At 37.3% G+C, this 20,347-nt stretch overlaps 1 protein-coding gene across 1 annotated transcript; it reads right to left on the bottom strand.

Moving 5' to 3' along the window:
• Positions 1-586: 586 nt before the first annotated feature.
• cs (citrate synthase) lies at positions 587-20,147 on the bottom strand. Its single transcript, XM_056448981.1, has 11 exons — positions 19,989-20,147; positions 11,487-11,534; positions 11,132-11,239; positions 9,393-9,458; positions 8,594-8,725; positions 7,771-7,959; positions 6,134-6,333; positions 4,197-4,326; positions 3,996-4,097; positions 3,706-3,915; positions 587-2,401 (listed from the first exon to the last, which is right to left on the bottom strand). Exons 1-11 carry the CDS (start codon positions 20,037-20,039, stop codon positions 2,231-2,233), a joined length of 1,407 nt encoding a protein of 468 aa, XP_056304956.1. The 5' UTR covers positions 20,040-20,147; the 3' UTR covers positions 587-2,230.
• Positions 20,148-20,347: the final 200 nt, after the last annotated feature.

The raw sequence follows: 20,347 nt of genomic DNA on the forward strand, positions 1-20,347 counted from the left end.
AATCTAAACATCTACATAATATTCAATATTAATTAAACAAACTACTTACTCCCAGGGCCATTAATATCAATGTTTAGCTGCATCATACTAGTGTTTCATTACATCTACAGTATTTTTTTGGGCACGAGTTGTTAGGCCAACACTCAACCCCCAATCTGGAGGACTAGTACATACAATTTAGCTTACCCAATTCACCTACAACACATGTCTTTGGACTGTGGAGGAAACCCACGCCAACAAGGGGAGAACATGCAAACTCATACCTGCCAACACTTCAGACCCATCTCCCGTTTTGTTCTGTCTCTCGGAAAACTCCCGGAATTTAAAACACCCCCAGAGCGCCGACATAAGTGTAATGTCCGATTGCAGCGTAAAAAAAGGTGCATAACCCCCCCTCCCCATCTTAATTTCCAGCATGCCACCTACACATTTGCACTCTTCGTCCTCAGCCTCAAACACCCCCTTATAGTTTGGCCTAGTTATAGGTATGAAAGCATTTAAGGGTGAGTAAATATTGAACAAATTTTTGGGTCTTCCATAACCATAAACAATGTAAACCATGAAAAGAAGAAATAAAGTCTCAGTGTTTTGTTAAAAACATTTATTGGTTTTCGTTTTTTGTCAATTTCCCACATTTTTTCTTTTTTGTTCACCTAAGCTTCTTTTTCACAATCCAGACTCCTTTTTTAACCCCATTCTCTTGTTTCCCCTCCCCATTTCCCCCTGGTGGGTCTGACTTCAACCAATCATCTCCATATTCACGTTCCCTGTTATTGAAATCAACTCAATGGAGCATAAACCAATCAAATTCATCATAATGAAAGCAATCGCAACGGAAAAGGGCACAGCAAATCAGACAAAATATGTTCTTGGATGACTGCGGTTCAACACACAGAAATGATGATGATGAAGATGATGATGATGGAGGGAAAAGTGCCATCAAGTTAAATGGAGTGCTTATGGAGCGACTAGCAAAAATAGCAGCTAGATTGTCCAGAGAAAAAAAAAAAAAAAAGATACGTCAACCTGAGAGCAAGCGTGCACCCAAACAGGGGTCTGATCAGACCGTTACACGCACAAGCCATGTTTAAATAATCTTAAAGGTATTTAAAATAAAGGGTTGAGCCAGTCATTACCTAACAGGGATGGTGGGACAGTGTTTTGATATGCAGTTCAATACATTCAAGCTATATTTACAGGAATAAATAAAACCACGACTTATGTATAACTACACAAAATGATAGCTTTTCTCTTTATACAAGACATCATTCTTCAAAACACTGGACAATAAAACTCAAGAGGTAAAAAAAAAAAAGGTATCAGATTTTAAGCGCTCTTGGATGAACGTATAAATACAAATTAAATTTGACTTGCTCTCAAGCTGATACACAAATTTGACCACAATAACTTGTGTGAATGACACAAATCAGCCAAATGTTGTCCACAAATAGAAATACGGGAGAAGAAAACTGGCCGTTTCGAATAAAAACGGTTGTATCGCGATGAAGATGATTGGTTTAAGTCAGAGAGCAATATGAGAGATAACTTATTAAAGGGGCAGTACCCTTTTAAACAAATATACAAGCTTCCCCAAGTTGAACTGAACTCATAGAATCAATTCTATTGAGAGAGGACCTATTTTTTGCCATCATGGAGTGCTCTTACAAGGAGAAACGCGATGTTAGCTAAAGTCAAACGTAGTCAAATTAGCTCAGAAACAGGGCTTTGATGATTGGTTTCCTCAAACAAACAAAGGCTCAAGTGAACATCTGACCTCGGGAGAGTAAAATACAAGACTAAAACTGAAATAGTGTGGCGCGACAGCTGAGGATAAGGGATTTATTTACATACTAAAGTCGACTAACTAGTATTCAATAGTCATTATTATTTTAAATAGGTGATTCATGGAAAGATATTTTGCTGCTGGACAATAACACAGCCTCCTTCATCAAAACCACCCTGCTACATCCATAGCTGCGTCATTCAAGCTGGCCATAAATCTGGGAAAACTGAAGTGTGATGGTTTGTGCAATGCGTGGAAAAAGTAGGACTAATAGAAGAGTGTCAATGGGATGTGTGATCTTGACGTTATATATATCAACAAAGGCCCTTTTTAGAAGAAATTTAAAAGTGTACTGTCTCTTTGAATCCCTTAGCCTGGAGGGTTGTTCTAATAGCTTAAGCTCCTCCCCCTTCCTGTTCTCACTCCGCTGGCATGGTCCCTCCCTTTCTAGCCTGACTTGGCCCCGACTAGAGCCATGAGTCCGTCTGTGCTCATGGACTTGGGACGCTCCAGAGGGAAGCCCAGCGCTCTGCTCCACACCAGCTGGGCGAGGACACCCAAAGCTCGGGATACGCCAAAGAGCACAGTGTAATAGTTCATCTCGGTCATGCCGTAATACTGTGAGAAACACAAGAGTAAACAGGAAATTAGATGTAAACTGTACATATTGACTTTATTCTTAGTGTATGAGTGGGCACAGCCACTGAAATCCTTTTAGCCTGAGACTTCCGGTCTCATTCACTTCTAATTCACGATTTTTAGATGTTTAAAACGGCTCGTTATGCTGCTTGATGCCTCAAACTTTTATTCTAATTACATTATTCTTTTTTATGTAGTCATGAACACTGAGTGAGCAAGCAGTTTGACTGTTTTCTGCTTTGCTATTTCTTGTCATTTCTCCCATAGACAACTGAATCAGAAGTTCTAAAACAATTGCAAAAACAAGAACAAGTGCACCTCCACATTAAAGAATAAGGTCCATAGACAAGAGATATATACAAAAATATAATAGGGATGCACTGACGTTTTGGCCCCCTAAAATTATTGGCTAAATTTTTTATTTTTAGTTTGAAAGAGAAAAACTATGAAAAAATATGAGGCAAAAGGTGCTCTGTCACACTGTTTCAGTGTTCAGTATTTTGGCTTCACTCTCCCTCCAGGGGTTCGTTCTTTGTATCTTGCTTAATTGATCTAAGATGATTTGGCAGATCTTGGATGTTTTAATCATGATAACTGATTTCTGACTAATTTGGTACTTTAAACAAATTCACCAATCAGATTAAAATGTCTAGATGAACTGATCTGAGATTGTTGTGCGTGTTGTGAAGGACAGATCTATCGATCCTCATATTCATGATCAGCAATGCAAAGTCTGGTTGACAGCACAGAAGCGTAATGACATCATCTGTTTAATATTAAATTATCCATGTGAGCTAAATTATCTAAAATTTGCAGTAAACTGTTTGTTAAATATGATACGCAATAACTTATATAAATAATATATTAATAATAAATAAAATGGATATAAATAATACCTATATAAATAAATAAATGTATATATATATATAGTTGTATATTATTAAAATAAATTAGTTTTTAAATAAGATATCAGAACAAGAATAAAGTTTAATATTTTAATTGTTTATCTTTCTAGAAAACTGTGAAATAAGGCTATATTTATGAAGAAAGAAATTTGGGTAAAATTTGATTAATATATAAAACAATAATAAATTATCACTATATCACTATAATAACAAATTATCAATAATCCCAATAATAAAAAACATCCATTTACATACTCAACATGAGATGAGGAATAAGGAAATCCCTTTACAAAAACAACAGATCTTCACTAAATTGACCACAGATCAACTTTCAATCAAAAATGTATGGATACCAATAGTTGGGTTCAGTTTTCTTACTTGCAACAGGACTCCGCTGTGTGCGTCTACATTGGGCCAGGGGTTCTTGGCCTTGCCCTGCTCCAGAAGCACATTGGGTACGATCTTGTAGAGCTGAGCAACCAGCTTGAACATTGGGTCATTGGGAAGATGCTTGAGGGCAAACTCTCGCTGACAGGTGTAGCGAGGATCTGTCTTTCTCAGCACAGCGTGACCATAGCCGGGCACCACCTGAATAACCACACGAGAAGCAACAATTATATTTCAATCCATCATGTTTTTATGCTACAAAAGAAAACACAAGCACTCACTCTGCCTGATTTGAGTGTGTTCCAAATGTAATCTCTCATTTTCTCATCGGACACCTCACCGCCGAGCTCCTTCTGCAGGGCTGTCAGCCACACCAGCACTTCCTACAGGACAGAGAAGGAAATTAATTAATGAACTGCAAAGCTTGATAATATTTCAGAACCGTATGTCTTTCGCAGTAGCAAGCACATTGAGGTTCAAACCTGATTGGCCAGTCCATGCAGGGGTCCAGCAAGACCATTCATAGCAGCGCTGAAGGAGAGGTAGGGGTCGGATAGTGCACTTCCTACCAGGTGACTAGTGTGTGCGCTCACGTTTCCACCCTCATGGTCACTGGAGATGAACAGAAGCACACAAAGCGGTTCGGATTACAGTCAAAGGGCAAGCAACTAGATCAGATTGGTAAACTTACGACCACAAGAGGGCAGACTTGATTCATTTAAATATTCTTATATTCATATTATTCTCTATAAAATACATAAAATAGCATGTCAGGAGTATTCTTGCTGACTGAACATATTAGTTTATAATCACTAGTTGCATCAATAAATGTAAGCAATGTGATCATTTTTTAGTGCATAACAGGATAAATTTACTTTATGAATTTATAATCTGATATGAACAGTTTGGTAATCAAAATATGTTTAGCTATTGAAAAAAACACTGCAGCATGAAACCCGGATCTTTTTTTTTTTTAAGCGAGTGTTTATGCAAGTAAAATGACTTAAAGCAGAGTAATATTTGTAGTTGTTTTGATGCAGTTTTTTTAAACTGGGCATTTTTTGAATAGTCATGAATTACAAATTAAAATGTTATTTAATTGTTTTCAAAAGTTCTTGGGAAACTCATACCGAGGTAAATATTTAATAAATTTTGTTACCATGATATGTATATAATTTAGATGCGTGTAAATACAAATACCCAAGCAGCTCCTGACCAGGGCTGCCAACCTTTGGTTTTAGCTAAAGCTGTTAAAAAATGCAACCATAAAAATACACCCCTCCTGAAATGTCCATCTATTAACTTAAATTGACACAATATCTTAATAACAGTTACACTAATGAGAGTGAACCCTTCCATACAGAATATGAAGATGTAAATGTTTAAAACCAATCAAAAGTCTAATTTTTGAAACAGACTCATTACATTTGTCTTCTACACAACAGTAAAAAGTAACATTTATTTGTAAACCAAGTTCGTTTTAAAATGCGTTTCACTTACTGTTTTTGATTTACTCATCAAAATAATAATAATCTCATTACATTTTAATGAATTGTGGCCTTTTGATTGTTTTATTTTTAAATGTAGACTGACAATCTTAATCCTAAAACCTTTGAAAGGAGTGTATTTTACGGCAGGGGTGCGTTTCTCGGCACAACACCTGTTGCTTTTTAAATTTTGTGTTTGTTTTTGATTACTTTGTTTTCACCAGCGTTGGTTCAGTTGCACACAGAGAATAACATCTTTATTTAACCAAAAAAAAAAAAAAGTCTCAAACAATTGCAGCATTTTATATTAAATTATTCATTGAAATTATGGTCCTACTTAATCACTGTGCAAAGCACAGTGCTTCCATCCTTTTCATCAGCAATAAATGTGATAACTCCTTTAGCTAGCACAGATTACAAAACACAATCCAAAGTCCTGCTGCACACTGCTATGAATAAAACAAAATCATCTTGATTAATCTGTCAATTATTTATAAAATCCGCTAATCAGATAAATTACTCAAATTTAAAAAACATTACTTGCCCAGCTGAGCATATCACGTACTTTTAGGTTAGGGTAGAGCAAATTCTTGTAATTTTAGATCACACCTTTCTCTTTAATTTATATATAGTTTCAGAGTGTGGCAATTTGTTCTAGGAAGAGCCAATTTATAGTATTGCATTTTTGATTTTAATTGAAAACAGCCTAACTAATCTTAAATGACAAGTGCATTCTAGCATCTGATCAGAGCTGGAAACACAAGCTTCTCAAATGTGATTTTTGTCTCAAGGCTAAGGCCAAAATCTCAAAAATTCACAGGGAACCTTGCAAAGATTTTCTGAAAGCAATGACAAAGGTTAAAATGCAAGCAGACCTCATTCCTAAAAACGTTTTTGACAAATGTTTGAGTGAACATGTAGCTCATGATCACCTGTGGATGGTGAGGTAGAGCCTCATGAGCTCTGTGAACTGTGGCTCGGTGTAGCCCAGCATGTTGGTGAAGTTATGTGACCAGTCCAGGTTGGAGTCGATGGCGCCGATGCTGCTGCCTTCACGGTACAAGTTACGGTAGATCTTGGCTGCCACGCAAGGGAGCTTGGCAATCAAGTCCATGGAGTCCTCATAAACAAACTAAACAGAAGTGACAAAAGTTCAGAATTATCTATTTGTAATTATCTTAAGCCTAGCTCACACAGTGTGATTTTTAATAATCCTAAATCAATGTTTCTCAACCATGTTCCTGGAGGACCACCAGCTCTGCAGAATTTACATTCTCCTTAACAAAACACACCTGATTCAGATCATCAGCTCATTCGCAGAGACTGTAAGACCTGTAATGGGTGTGACAGACAAAGAAGACATCCAAAACATGCAATGTTGATGGTCCTTCAGGAATGCGGTTGAGAAACACTGTCCTAAATGATTGTAGCATGTTGGACTGGATGAATATGATCCACATGTCACACTGTAAGGTCTCAGATATGAATGTCAGACTGAAAGACAAAATGCTGCAAACACAGACATCGAAAGAAAATGTACCTGGAGTTTGACGTCATTAATCCATGACATTTTTACTTTACCACATTATTACACGATACCTCATGGCAAACATAAATTTGTAACAGTAATTTTGATCATAGAGTGCCTCAACAATAAAACCAGAAAAAAAGCTGTTTTGACATTTTGCCCATGCTGGTTTGAAGTTGTGGTGCTGATTGCATCATCAGAGTCGGTGCTATTAGGGTGCATTTACACTGAAGATCTAAATAGTCAATCCTAATTTTAAGACCATATCCAATTTTTTTGACGACCCGCTTACATCTTGACTCGTATCTGATGTCTGCATTTACAACCCACATGGCAAAGAAGTGGGCGCTGACTGACAGCTGTGATAATAAGAGCACTCTTTTCTTCATTCCTGTCTTTAATTTGTTCACAGGGTTTATTTACTTATTTATTTTCTTTTTGACAAGTTGTTTAGCTATAGTTTATGACAGAAAAGCTCTCACTCGGCGATCTTCTTTTAATCGAGGCTTTTTTAAACCAGTAGGCATCTTAGTTTATATTGTTACTCGCGCTCGCTCTCTTATTAATGTGCTTAAATACTTGTGCTTAATGACAATTTGAAAATATTTTTGTCCTTGTATATGAGAATTAAGATTTGAGACTCTGCTGATGTCTGTTCCGAAATGAAAGCATTAAACATGACGTCATTCGCGATCGGTTTTATCACATGCGGCTCGCATTGACAGGTAAAAATGCAATCTACCTGCTTACACTGCAGACACGTATCCGATTCATATCTGATAAATTTCTACATATGAAAGAATCTGAAATCTACTGAAACTCCTAGAACTTAATTGAAGGGAAAATTATCACAACGGCAATTAAGCGGCTGTTGGTGAACATTTCAAATCAACGATCATATTACAGTAATATTTTAGGATTTCCCAAATTTGTCTCAGATGACCAAAACAACACAGTGTGAGCAGAGCTTTAGTCATTTTAATGTTTATAATTACACGCTTGCCTTTAAAGATTCTAGTACAAATATTTGCAGTGACTCACCTCCCAGTACTTGGCCTTGTTAACTCCCTCAGAATACGCCCGAGCGAAGCTGCTCTCGCTGTTCAGAGCCGTTATGGCAGCACTGAACTGAGACATGGGGTGCAGGTTTGTGGGGAAGTTGTCCAGCATGGTGACCACGTGAGAGGGAAGGGCTGCGCGTTTGGCCCACTCCTTAGACAGCCAACTCACCTGAGGAAGCAGATGCGAGTAAAGTGTTAATGATTGGTAAGGATCTTTGTGGTTATTAGAAAATACCACAAGATTTGTCACCAGAGCAGTCAATATATGGTTCTGTTTACATCTGGTATTTAGATGGTCAATTCATCAATCCGACCAAAGTGGATTATTCATCAATCCGAAGTGGATTATGCTAAACACAGGTTTAAATGGCCTTCAGAAAAATGTTCACTTACGCTAACCTCCAGAAGTGTGGGTGAAATTTATTGAATTGCTGTTATAGTGTAGATGCTCATGTGGTTGCATGTGTTTAAACACACTGGCTAAAGAGGATTTAATTTTGCTGTCAAAAATTGCAAGCCTGGTTTAAATTATCTGTGAAAAATCAAAAAAATTACATAACAGTATAGTTTTTTTCCCACTGTACAATATAGAATGCTTTTCTACAGACATATGACACGAAAAATCTAAACAGAAAAAATTAGGGAACTTTTCCTCAACTTATTTAAAACTTGCATTTCTCCATCACCACAGCTAAATGCATTAAAACAAACAGTCTAATTGCTAAGCCAAAGCTATTTCCTCTGTTAGGCCATGAATAGTTTTACCAGGCAACTATGCAGTGACTGAATGTAGTCCTCCTCACCTGCTCCTCAGTGGGCACCTGCCCTGTGACCAGCAGCCAGAACAGACCCTCCGGCAGTGGCTCCTCTCCACCAGGAGCTTTGGGCAACAACTGCTGACACTCTGGAATGCTGTAACCACGGAAACGGATGCCCTAAAGATAAAATCAATAAACACAGGGAGGGCGTCAGAACGTTTGACTAAAGCTGCAGTTCTCAATGTTTACTTCATATAAACTCAGAGAGGGTTCAGGGGTTAGTGGGGGAACTACTGGACCAATGTATATTTATCAAAGGCGCTGTGGTGCTACTTTCTATTTATAGCTTACAGCAACATAGCTGTGCTATGTACAAATAAAGTGCTGCATCTACAACATCGTGGACTTTCTTCATTCACTGCACATTTTCACAACCTAAAATCCATATATGAATATATGTCAAGGCTGAAAGTTGCACACTGGAAGTCTATTTTGACTTTGTAATGGATTAATACCGATTAATTTATATAACACTAACAATACAAGATATGTATTACAAATAAGATTAACGATTAACATCTGATTTAAGACATATTTTTAGCAATTCCAGGCTGTGAGTACATGATTGATAGTGTTTGTGTACATGTGCTTGAACATGAATACAAAAGTGTATAATGATACTGGCACAACACCATAAATAGTTAAGAGGGCATTTATTATTGTTATTATTATTATTATTATTAATTTGTCAGACATTATCTGTGAGGGTTTTGTTAAAAATAAATACCATAAAGCTCAGTTTGTACAATATAAAAAAAAATATGCACGAAGAATGTGTACGTACCTCATCAGGGTCTAGTACAGAGGTCTCGTAAACTAAACCCTTCATCCCTCTCATTCCTCCATAAACCTGTTAAGCACAAAACATTACAGAGATACCTTGTCAATACCTGTTGCTGAACAAGTAGCCTCCTCATTCTTCCGCATCTATCTTCTGTGTCTGGCATAAGTCACACAAGTTGTAATGATGTGATGGAAAGAAAGTGTAACACACAGTGCATCAAGCTCTGCTGCTCAACCTAAACACTGATGCAGACCAGGATCACCCATTCATGACAATGATGATCACTGGTGGAAGTGGCTTCTTTCAGCAGGGTAATGTACCCAAACTACACACAATGTTCAGGAATGGTTTGAAGAACAGATCTCAATCCAGTTGAGCAATTCTAAAATATGGTGGTACAAAACGTTCAATTCATGATGGCGTACATGTCTTAAAGCAGAGGTGAGGAACGCTGATCTTGGAGAGCCAATGTCCAGCATAGATTAGCTCCAACCCAGAATAAATTACCTGCCTGAATCCTGAAGAAAACCTTGATTGGCTTGTTCAGTTGTGCTTGATTAAAGTTGGAATTAAAACTCTTCAAGGACACTGACCCTCCAGGATCAACGTTCCCCACCAATGACCTAAAGCATGGGTGCCCAAACTCAGTCCTGGAGGGTCGATGTCCTGCATAGTTTAGCTGTTTGGAAGTTTCTAGCATACCTAGCTTGATTAGCCATTTCAGGTCTTTCTAATAGGGGTTGTAATTAAAATATGCAGGACACCGGCCTTCCAGGACTGAGTTTGGGCACCCCTGACTTAAAGGATCATCTGTATTCCGCTAGATGACACAGGACATCATCAGGGGTCTTGTAGAGTTAATGCCTTGGCAGCTCAGCACTGTTTTGGGAGCATTCAGAAGACCGAAAGCACATTCTGCAGGTCTTATACATTAGCACACTAGCATATGATGAGATTAATAAATGATGCCTTTATTGTGCAGTTTAATCTGCAATATAGAATAACTGGCAGTGAGACAAAGACCAAATGACTCAGCTGAAACAACTGCAGTCACTCCACAGCCTGAAGGTCCTTGACAAAACAGCCATCCAATCAGAGGCCAAAAAACTATTACTGCGTTCATGGTGGTTTGCGACACCACATCATGTGAGATGGAACTGGTCAGGAATCTTAGGCAACACTTGCTCATTTCATTAGTTAGACAAAACAGAATTTGGCTGACTACACTGACAGGATGTCCTAAATTTAAGACACAACAGTGATTAACAGTGATGAAGTAATTCAAAACAGCTCTTAATGTCACCACATATTTTGAGTTCAGACTTAAATGAAATATGCATATGATTTACAAAGATAAAAAAATTTATTAAACTTGTACTAAAATTAGGGATTAAGCAGTTACTTAAAAAGATTTAAAGTAACTATAATAAGGATGCATTTACTAATAAACCAAAATTAAACATTTACAGCAAAACAGCCATCCACAGACAAATAACGGTTTGTAAATCAACCATTTTTACTGTTTGTGATGGTTTGCAGCAGCACATTATGTGAGATATGAATGTTGTGACATAGTAACAGTGCATTAAAAACATTGCACCAGATTAACCGAGTCAGCATCAACAACTGAACCTATCTGCCTACTTAATTTTGATTGTAATGAAGCCTAAATGGATGAGCAATAAGAAAATCCCAGGCATGATTTACAGCAACAGTAAATGTGATGATGTTGCTCTCACCATGTCCACCGTGATCTGACCAATGGAGGTTTTGCCATACTGCTGTTTGAAGTTCTTGATCCTGCTCTGTTCTTTAGGGACGAGGTCTGACAGGACATCTTTCAAATTCTACATATGGTCAAATAAATAAATCAGTCTTTGGTTAGTGAATCTCCCACAGATTTAACAACAGTCTTGTGCATTTAAAAGACAAAGTAATGTTTGAGGTTTAAAAAAAAAAAAAAGTATGCTTCAGAGTGACTTCACTTTTCATATTCCCATCAAAAGGCTGTGATTTATCTCAGTCGTGCAATTAACATCTTAAGTCTGTCTGTGATCATAAATCCAGGATATCTGAAAAGGTGCACACACGTACCGTGGATGCGCTGGCATTTCTGGCAGCCACAACAACACATGCTGCATTCTGGAAAAGAAAACAATTACTTTGATGAAAAATGCAATGCAGAGGGAGCCATCACCATAGCCTCGTCTAACAGACAGATTTCACTGCAGCAGATCCGCTGACAGCTGCAGGGCAGGTGAATTTAGTTTAGCACACTGCAAAATGTTTCAGTTGCCAAGGCGATGTTCTTATTCCTTAGAGTCTTATTACAAGTTTCTACAGGACCACATTCTATTAAAACAGTACCGCATGATTTAATAAAATAGTTTTTCCCACTGGTTTCCACTGTATCTCCTCCCTTTATTTAACTTATTTATTTTATATACTGTGTATGTTTTAGTTTGTTTGCTGCTTAATTTTGATGTTCTGTATTGTTAACTTTTGAAAAAGCAAAATAAAAAATTATAATAATAAAAAAACAGCTTATGTTGCTTTATATTACATTTTTCTTATTTTTTTAGATTATTTTTGTGTATTATCATAAACACTTGGGCACCCCTGACTTAAAGGATCATCTGTATTCCACTAGATGACACAGGACATCATCAGGGGTCTTGTAGAGTTAATGCCTTGGCAGCTCAGCACTGTTTTGGCAGCATTCAGAAGACCAAAAGCACATTCTGCAGGTCTTATACATTAGCACACTAGCATATGATGAGATATGAGATAAATAAATGATGCCTTTATTGTGCAGTTTAATCTGCAATATAGAATAACTGGCAGTGAGACAAAGACCAAATGACTCAGCTGAAACAACTGCACTCCACAGCCTGAAGGTCCTTGACAAAACAGCCATCCAATCAGAGGCCAAAAAACTATTACTGCGTTCATGGTGGTTTGCGACACCACATCATGTGAGATGGAACTGGTCAGGAATCTTAGGCAACACTTGCTCATTTCATTAGTTAGACAAAACAGAATTTGGCTGACTACATTATTTTTGTGTATTATCATAAACACTTGTTTGTAGACCAAGTGGTGACTAGTTAAGAAAATAAATCAGAGAAAAAGCCTACTTCATAGCAGAATAAGGTCAATAACACAGCCACTTGGAAATGTAAAAAGTTTAAAAGATAAAAAGCAATTCAGTCAAGATCTAGAAGTGGTCAATTATAGACAATTCTTTGTGTTTGTGTTCACACTGTCTTTTTTCCTTCTGAACCCCAGTACACTAACTTCATCCAGCTGCTGTTTTGTGTACAGCTGTTACTAGGCGACTTACACAAAAGCAAAGCACCAAAATAGAAAGACATCCGCACATTGCGGTCATTCTGCTTTTACTGAATCTCTCGTTTTTGGACATACAGAAAGCGGCTCGCGTCCATCTGCCGCAAAAACATATTATAAAAGTTCAGAACATAATGCGATGTCTGAAGAAACAGTTTTTGGAGGAGACAAGTCGACATTATCACTGTGATTGACCTGGCTCAGTACAGTACATGACACGCTCGCACACACAAATAAACGTTCTGAAAACTAAAGTTTTGTTGTACAGTTGGCGGTTCACTTTCGTTATTTGGTACGACTGCATTCATAATAGAAGTGAACTGGACCAGAGTTCATGTGAACCATACTCCAGACCATCTCTGTCAGGCGGACTTGGGTACGTTCATGGGTGCGCACCCAAGTTCAGAAGACACAATCACACCAGCTAAAACGTATCGCACTTTGACATCAAACCCGGGTGCGGACCAAAAGTGCTAGTGTGAAAGCACCCTCATATACGTAGCATTGGCGATGCAACTTAATATCATGTCTAAACAGAGCAAAATAGGGTGCGATAAAAGAGATCAAGCTGCAAAGTGTGCTTTGAGAAAACTAAAGCATCATTTGACCTTGAAGAGAAATCCCTTTTTTTAGACTTCCAACATAGTAGAGTCCTTTAAAATAGCATATATAGGATTTCTTTTGTCCAAAACATACTTACTAGAAAGTTCAAGATCATTTCACATCTCGCCATCTTGTCTTTCACTAGCATCCAATTAATCATGTTATAATTATGTGTTATGATGATATGTAGGCATCAATCCTCCAAATATAATGCCAATATTTATGACCCAACTCAACAGATTTACAAATTGATAATACTTCACAATAGGACCGCACGATATTGTAAAAATCTGACTTTCACATATTTTGTTTTGCCGCATTATACATTGCAATACAAATATACTTTTACTAGATGACCTGTATAGCTCTATTTGGAAAAAAATTCATTAAATTTAAATTGACTGGGTTGATCAAGTGTTTTTCTATGCAGAACATAAATAAGTATTCTGGGGAGTCTTAACGGTATTAGAATACAGAAATTGAACAATCAAATGTAAAATTGCATGGTCATCCTTGTATAAATAATTTAAAAATAATAATATATTTATCTTTTAATCTTTAATCCATAATCTAATCCTGCAATGTGTACTGTGGATACACTCATGTCGAAATCAATATAGTCACAATAAATGGAAATGGAAGCTCAGGTGCAACAGAAGAACACAATGAATTCTGCAGAGACAGCTAGCCGGATCCAATAGTTAATTGTAATATGGCCGAGCCTTTCTTACAGTGGGACACATCCTTCATTTCTATATATAGCTATAGATTAAGAGCCATGTTTGATTGACACAGAGCAGGACTGGAGATAGTGCCACTGCAGAATGACTCAAGCATGGACGGACGTAGGACTGGCAAGATGTGTGAGGGAATTGAGGGGGCTGAGATTCTTCAAACAGAATATATAATCACTGGAATCATCATTAATTCTTTCCACACACAAATTGGCAGATGTTTATCAAATCTAGCCGTCATGCTTTGGACTAAAAACACAGCCAATCTTAAATAACCTTGGATTATTAGTTAAAAGAAATAAAACACAAAAACGTCCATTGAAAAGGTTTATTTTTGCACCCATTTTTAATATCTAAGACACATGGCATTTTTTTTTATTTGACAGGACTCCAGTCAATGCTGATCCTGGAAGTCACACTGATAAGATTGAGTGGGATTACGCAGCGAATCATTGTGGCTTCCTGAACACGAGCCAATAATTCCTACTCCACAAGCCTCCTGATCATCATGTGGGTCAGTGACACCAGACACCCATCACTCTGGCCTACAGCTAAAGATTTCTCTCTGGCCAGAAATAAAGAACGGCCTGACGTCTTGCATAACATACAGTAGCCGTGTGATCAGAACAACAATCCAATCGGGTTTAGAGCTCAATTAAGGGGCGGTCTTTATTGTTGCTGATAAGTAACTGCTAGTCTCTGACCTTCCTCCAAGTCTACGGTGGTGTAATCTGTGGGAAAGGTGAGGCTAGCAGCAGCTGATTGACCTGGTGTGAGCGCATCAGAGCATGATTACATAAACCTCTGTACTGTAATAACTGAATATGTACAGACATGCCAAATCCTGTGCATTTCACACAAACTAGAGTGCTTATTAAATTAAATACATAGACTTGCATAATTTCTTTCAAATATTCTGTGGATTTTTACAGCATTTCACTAAATTTGTAGTAAATTCTCTGGAAAATGGATATAGCTTGGCTAGGGCTGTGCAATATGACAATATATATTGTATGGACAAAATAAAAAGGTTATCGTTTCATATTATGCTTTATCTATCGTTGTTGCCCTTAAGTTTTAAATAAAGTAGGAAATATAATCACATTTGTTACAGAAGTGTTGATCATAGCATACTTAGATTACAAAAAAAGTTTCCACTAAAATAAAAGAGAAAACCATGAAAGTATTGCTATAAGTAACCTTTAAATAATAATAACTGTAAATATAAAAATTTATCATTGTTTTTTTTATTTAACAATGCAGTTGCAATACAACTGTAACATCCAAAGATAGTAGTGCACATGATTGATGCATATACCTTTAAAATGTAATGGAAGCCTCTGGAGGGTCAAAGGTCAATCAACTGTAGTCGCACAGATATCTTGATGGAAACATTTATATAATAAAATGGAAATTTTAAAAATACTCTACAATATTACTTATTACCGCGATTACAGGGTGCTGCTGTATGACTGTGATCGCTATTCACATGCAAAGAAACCTTATTGGCATGTTTCTATGGAGTTGCTAGGGCTTAGTGATGAAGCAAAGCACAAATGGATAGTTGTTGCTGTTTCTCGCAACACGTCTCACAAAGATCACACGATTGGTCAGAAGGCAGAGCGCAAGTGGTCTTTTGTGGTCAAATGCCTTTTCTACTATCTTTAAAAGTGATCTAAAGTGGACAAGCTCCAAAAATGTTTGGCCCTTATTAGGGCTGGGAAATACCAAGCCAACACCAAACATCTAGCACCAATGAAACCCAACAGGGTTGTCGCATTGCATTAGGGTTGTCACGATACTGGAATTCGGTTCTGAAATTTTAAAAAACGTCCATTTCCTGCAAACATTTGAGCGCTGTCTAAAGAAATGACTGTGATTGGTCGTGAAGGTCATCGCTTCACTGAATTCACAGCTGTTTACTGCATGTAACCACAGATACAGGGACACTGAAGTGTTTTAAAGCCGCGATATATCAGCAGATCGCTTGTGTGTTAGCTTACAGACAAACCAGTTGATCGACGTGACTTTGAAATGCTCCAGTGTGCCTGTATCTGTGGTTATACTCAGCGGTGAGTTCGGTAAACCGATGACCTTCACAGCCAATCACAGTCATTTCTGGTGAGCACCTGAACACAATGTCAAATCAGCGCTGTTTAAGAAAGTGCTCAACAGCGATCAAATGTTTGTGTGGAAATGGACATCTTTAAAATTTCATTACCTATTGGTATCGAATTCCAGTATTGCGACAACACTACCTTGCATAGGATCACATCTGGGCCAAAAGAAGATGAATGAACACACCAAACGGATAAAAAATGACTAAAAACAGAGCCACGGTCTGCACCTGCACAAGAGGAGGAGTCTTTCTGCCCCACGGAGGGCAGTAGTCGGTTTTTTTCGTTCCGCAAAGGGAAACCAAACTTCCGTAAACAAAGCACCGTTTAGTACGCACAGCTAGTGTTTCTTCCCATACAGATAAACTTCTGGTGAATGGTTAATGTGACTTTTTTCAATTGTATGTTGTGATAATACAATTGTGTTCGATGTTGTAATGTAATTAAAATAAAGTCAGTTAAACAGACTTCAGCATTCATTTAGTTGTTTAATTGTAAAACGAGAGGAAAAGCCATTTACACGCATGTGCCCGTCAGGATCAGCAGGCTAGCACTGAAAATCTTGTACATTCTGAGACTCACTTTAGATTGTATATCAATCAGACACTGAAGATCGTTGATTTTTAAAGAAAACAGACCTTAAATGCGGCAATTTTTGTAATGGCCTACAGTTCACCAGAAGCATTTGACCCAGGTTACTGAAAACTTTAAATTAAAATTAATACCCCATTGTTTACTTGCTAGGTCACTTCACACTCATGCTCTGATTCGTTACTGAATGACCAGCCAGAGCCCTTTCTTCAGCCAACACAGATTCTACACACTGATTTGGGCCAATGAGCTCCGAAGTTAACCTGATGGGAGGCCCCTTGTGAAACACACCAGCAGGTGTAAATGAAGCCTAGGTCTCTGTGATTCTTTAATATGGCTTGGGTAGGGCTGTGCAATATGACAATATATATATCGTATGAACAAATTAAAAAGATTATCGTTTTATATTAGTGTTACAAAATAAATTGTTTGAAAAGTAAAACTTTTTCATAATTTATATGAGAGCAATATTACACACCATTTATGGGAATGCAGACAAATTAATAAGACCTTTGTGAAAACGCTAAAATCTTGAAAACACAAGTTTACATTTTATTTTAATTTTTATGTTGCCATATATATATATATATATATATATATATATATATATATATATATATATATATATATATATATATATATATATGTATGTGTGTGTGTATATATATATATATATATATATATATATATACACACACACATACATATTCAAATGTTTGCCCTTTAGTTTAAATAAGACGAGAAATACGATCACATCAAAACGTATCATTTACCCCAACAAAACAATTCACTTTATGAACGTTTTACTGTCCATTAGACAAACATGGCAAGCAAATTATTTATTAAAAAAAACAGATCATCCTGAAATGATCAATCCTGAAACAACTACATGTCAGTTTACTTGGAGAACAGCCCATGCTACAGTATGTAACATTGACCTTGAAAACACGGTCAAGATAACGACATTACAAATGATGCAAAGAATAAATCATACACACAAACTGCTGGTAGCTAAGAAACCTAACACCAACTATGATGACCTTTGACTCATTTCTACCTGCGTCCTAATTCACGTAACAAGCCTATGCAGAACAGACAAAAGAGACTGCAGGTTAGCAGAGGTCGCAAAAACCATATGGAGAAATTACTCCAGACAAAGGACTCTCTGTGAGCTTTTCCTTTAGGAAAAGAAAGTGTATGATTGTCAGGTAATGCTCCAATGGTTTTCAAAGATCCTCCCTGCGTTGTTTAAAGGAAAACATCATCTTTTTCACAGATTACAGGTGGACAGCTGTGTCAGACAGGTCAGACGTGTTGGGTGAGGCGGTCCGATATTTGAATGCTTTATCGGGAACGGATATTTAAAAAATCTATTCATATTTTTAAACAAATATATGCAGCATCCTTTAAGTCTTTTTATATCAAGAGTTTACAAAGCAGACTACTAGATGTGAATTAAAAAAAAAAAAACACTAGTGGGATTTACGGTACAAAAATGTGACTCGGCCATCATATGGACTGACTGACAGTCAGCGGATTACATAAGGCTAAAAAAAGGCAGAAAACTATGGTGTACAAAGGTCATCTAGGGGTGTGAATGGAGCATTAACCCAAGAGCACAGTAACCTATATTACTGTAGTCATTCAGACAGAGTGGCGAAGGGTTTATCTCTACAGCAAAAACAATGAGGACCGTATAAGAGTTATGAGAGGACAACGAAGACAGTATATGATTAAAGTACAGGTTTATATGGATGATAAGCGCCCTCTGATACTACTTGCAGTCATTTGTGCTCATCATAATGTACAAGTCAGATGTTGAACATCATCAGCAGTCACACATATTGCTGAAGGCGTTTATAAAGCAAGCATAATCATTGAGGAATGAAACTTGTATGAGTCGTAACTACAGAAATCACTGAATGTGAAATATTAACATCCCAGCAAGCTTTTTAGCAAGTCTTGTAGACATCTAAACATGGTCGTCTTGGCTAAAAACAAAGCTAAATTTGGGCTGTCAGTGAAAATCTAATAGACGTCTAACAACAGCCAAAACTAGACTAGTTATCAAACAAACAAAATTGCCTGACTGCACATGTAAAGTCTGTCTAATTTGTCTATTTGACGACTAGTGTAGTTTTGGGCTATTCTTAGATGTCTATTAGTTTTTCACTGACAGCCCAAGTTTGGCCTTGTTTTAGCCAAGCTGTCTACGTTTAGATGTCTATTAGACGTCTACCAAACACAAAATTGTTTGCTGGGACATCACTAAAAATAAAAACCTTTTACAATTTAGGAAAACACTCTTCAAGTTCATATTACGCAATAATTTCTGAAACTTCAAATGAGGCTTTACTATAGAGGAGTGTTTTAAAATGAAAAATAGGGTCTTATTTTAGTAAGTATTAGATTTCAGATTTATTGAAAACCCTGGATTACACTTATTGCTAATTTACAGCTACATAATGGTGTATTTTCAGTGATCTTGCACATCCACAATTACCAAAGCTTGAAAATTATTAATAGATCCTATTCTGAAGGTCAAAATCAGACAGGGAATAACAAAGGGGCCGAGCTGTCAGTTTAAACTGGTCCAGGTGTCAATGTGACCGGTCAAATGTATTTACATTATCACAACCGAAACACTGGTTAAAATTATTAGTGCACTGTGAAAGGAAGCCAACCATACAACTGGACTTCAGATGAGAGTCGTGTAAATATCAGACACCCAATATCTGCATTTTACAGTTCTTTGTCGTGTAAGCACCTCCATGGAGCTCAATTACACCATTTCCAAAGTAAAACACAATATTATTCTAAAAGTGGCTCAACATTTATTCAGTTACCTATATAGATAGCATGTCTACAGTGGGTTTTTATGAGGTTACAAATAAAATGTAAACGCTTGACAGAGGAATTGAGCGACTATGAGGTTTATAAATGCTGCCCATGTCTTATTAGCAGATGTTTTAAAACACATTCGCTGACTTTATCATAAACTTAAAGAGTTATATACACACAAATACATAAACATACCGTTTTTACATGTAAATAACCGAAATCATACGTTACATGCGGTTAAATAATATCGAACGTACCACACTGAGAGTCAGTTACTAAGGTAATCTATGCTACGCTAAGCTAACCGGGGAAACGTTAGCAGTCAGTGTTTTCTAGACTCAAGTTAAAATAAACTTTCCTACCTTTGAACTGAGGAGCCTTGGGGCTAGTCTGCTGATAGAGAGGAAGGACATTGTTCTTGTATATGTGTATAAATTTTACAAGTGGTTATTTATCGACCCCTGCTTGAAGGTGCCCCTCTCGCTACCGTGCTCGAAGTGAAGGTTGAAAAAGGGACTCGGGCCCTGTTGTAGGCGCGGTTTGGGTAAGATAGGGCCTGGTGAGGATGGAACGGGGACGCGTGATGTGATTGGTTGAAAATGAGATATAATACTGTGATTGGTGGAGACTCTCATCGCTTTTTTATTCGATTGGCTCACGAATGGAACGTAGATGAATTATTCATAAGTACACGGCGGATTGTAGGATTTTTAACTGCCTG

The sequence above is a fragment of the Danio aesculapii genome, chromosome 23, assembly GCF_903798145.1.
Source record: "Danio aesculapii chromosome 23, fDanAes4.1, whole genome shotgun sequence".
NCBI classification, from domain to species: Eukaryota; Metazoa; Chordata; class Actinopteri; order Cypriniformes; family Danionidae; genus Danio; species Danio aesculapii.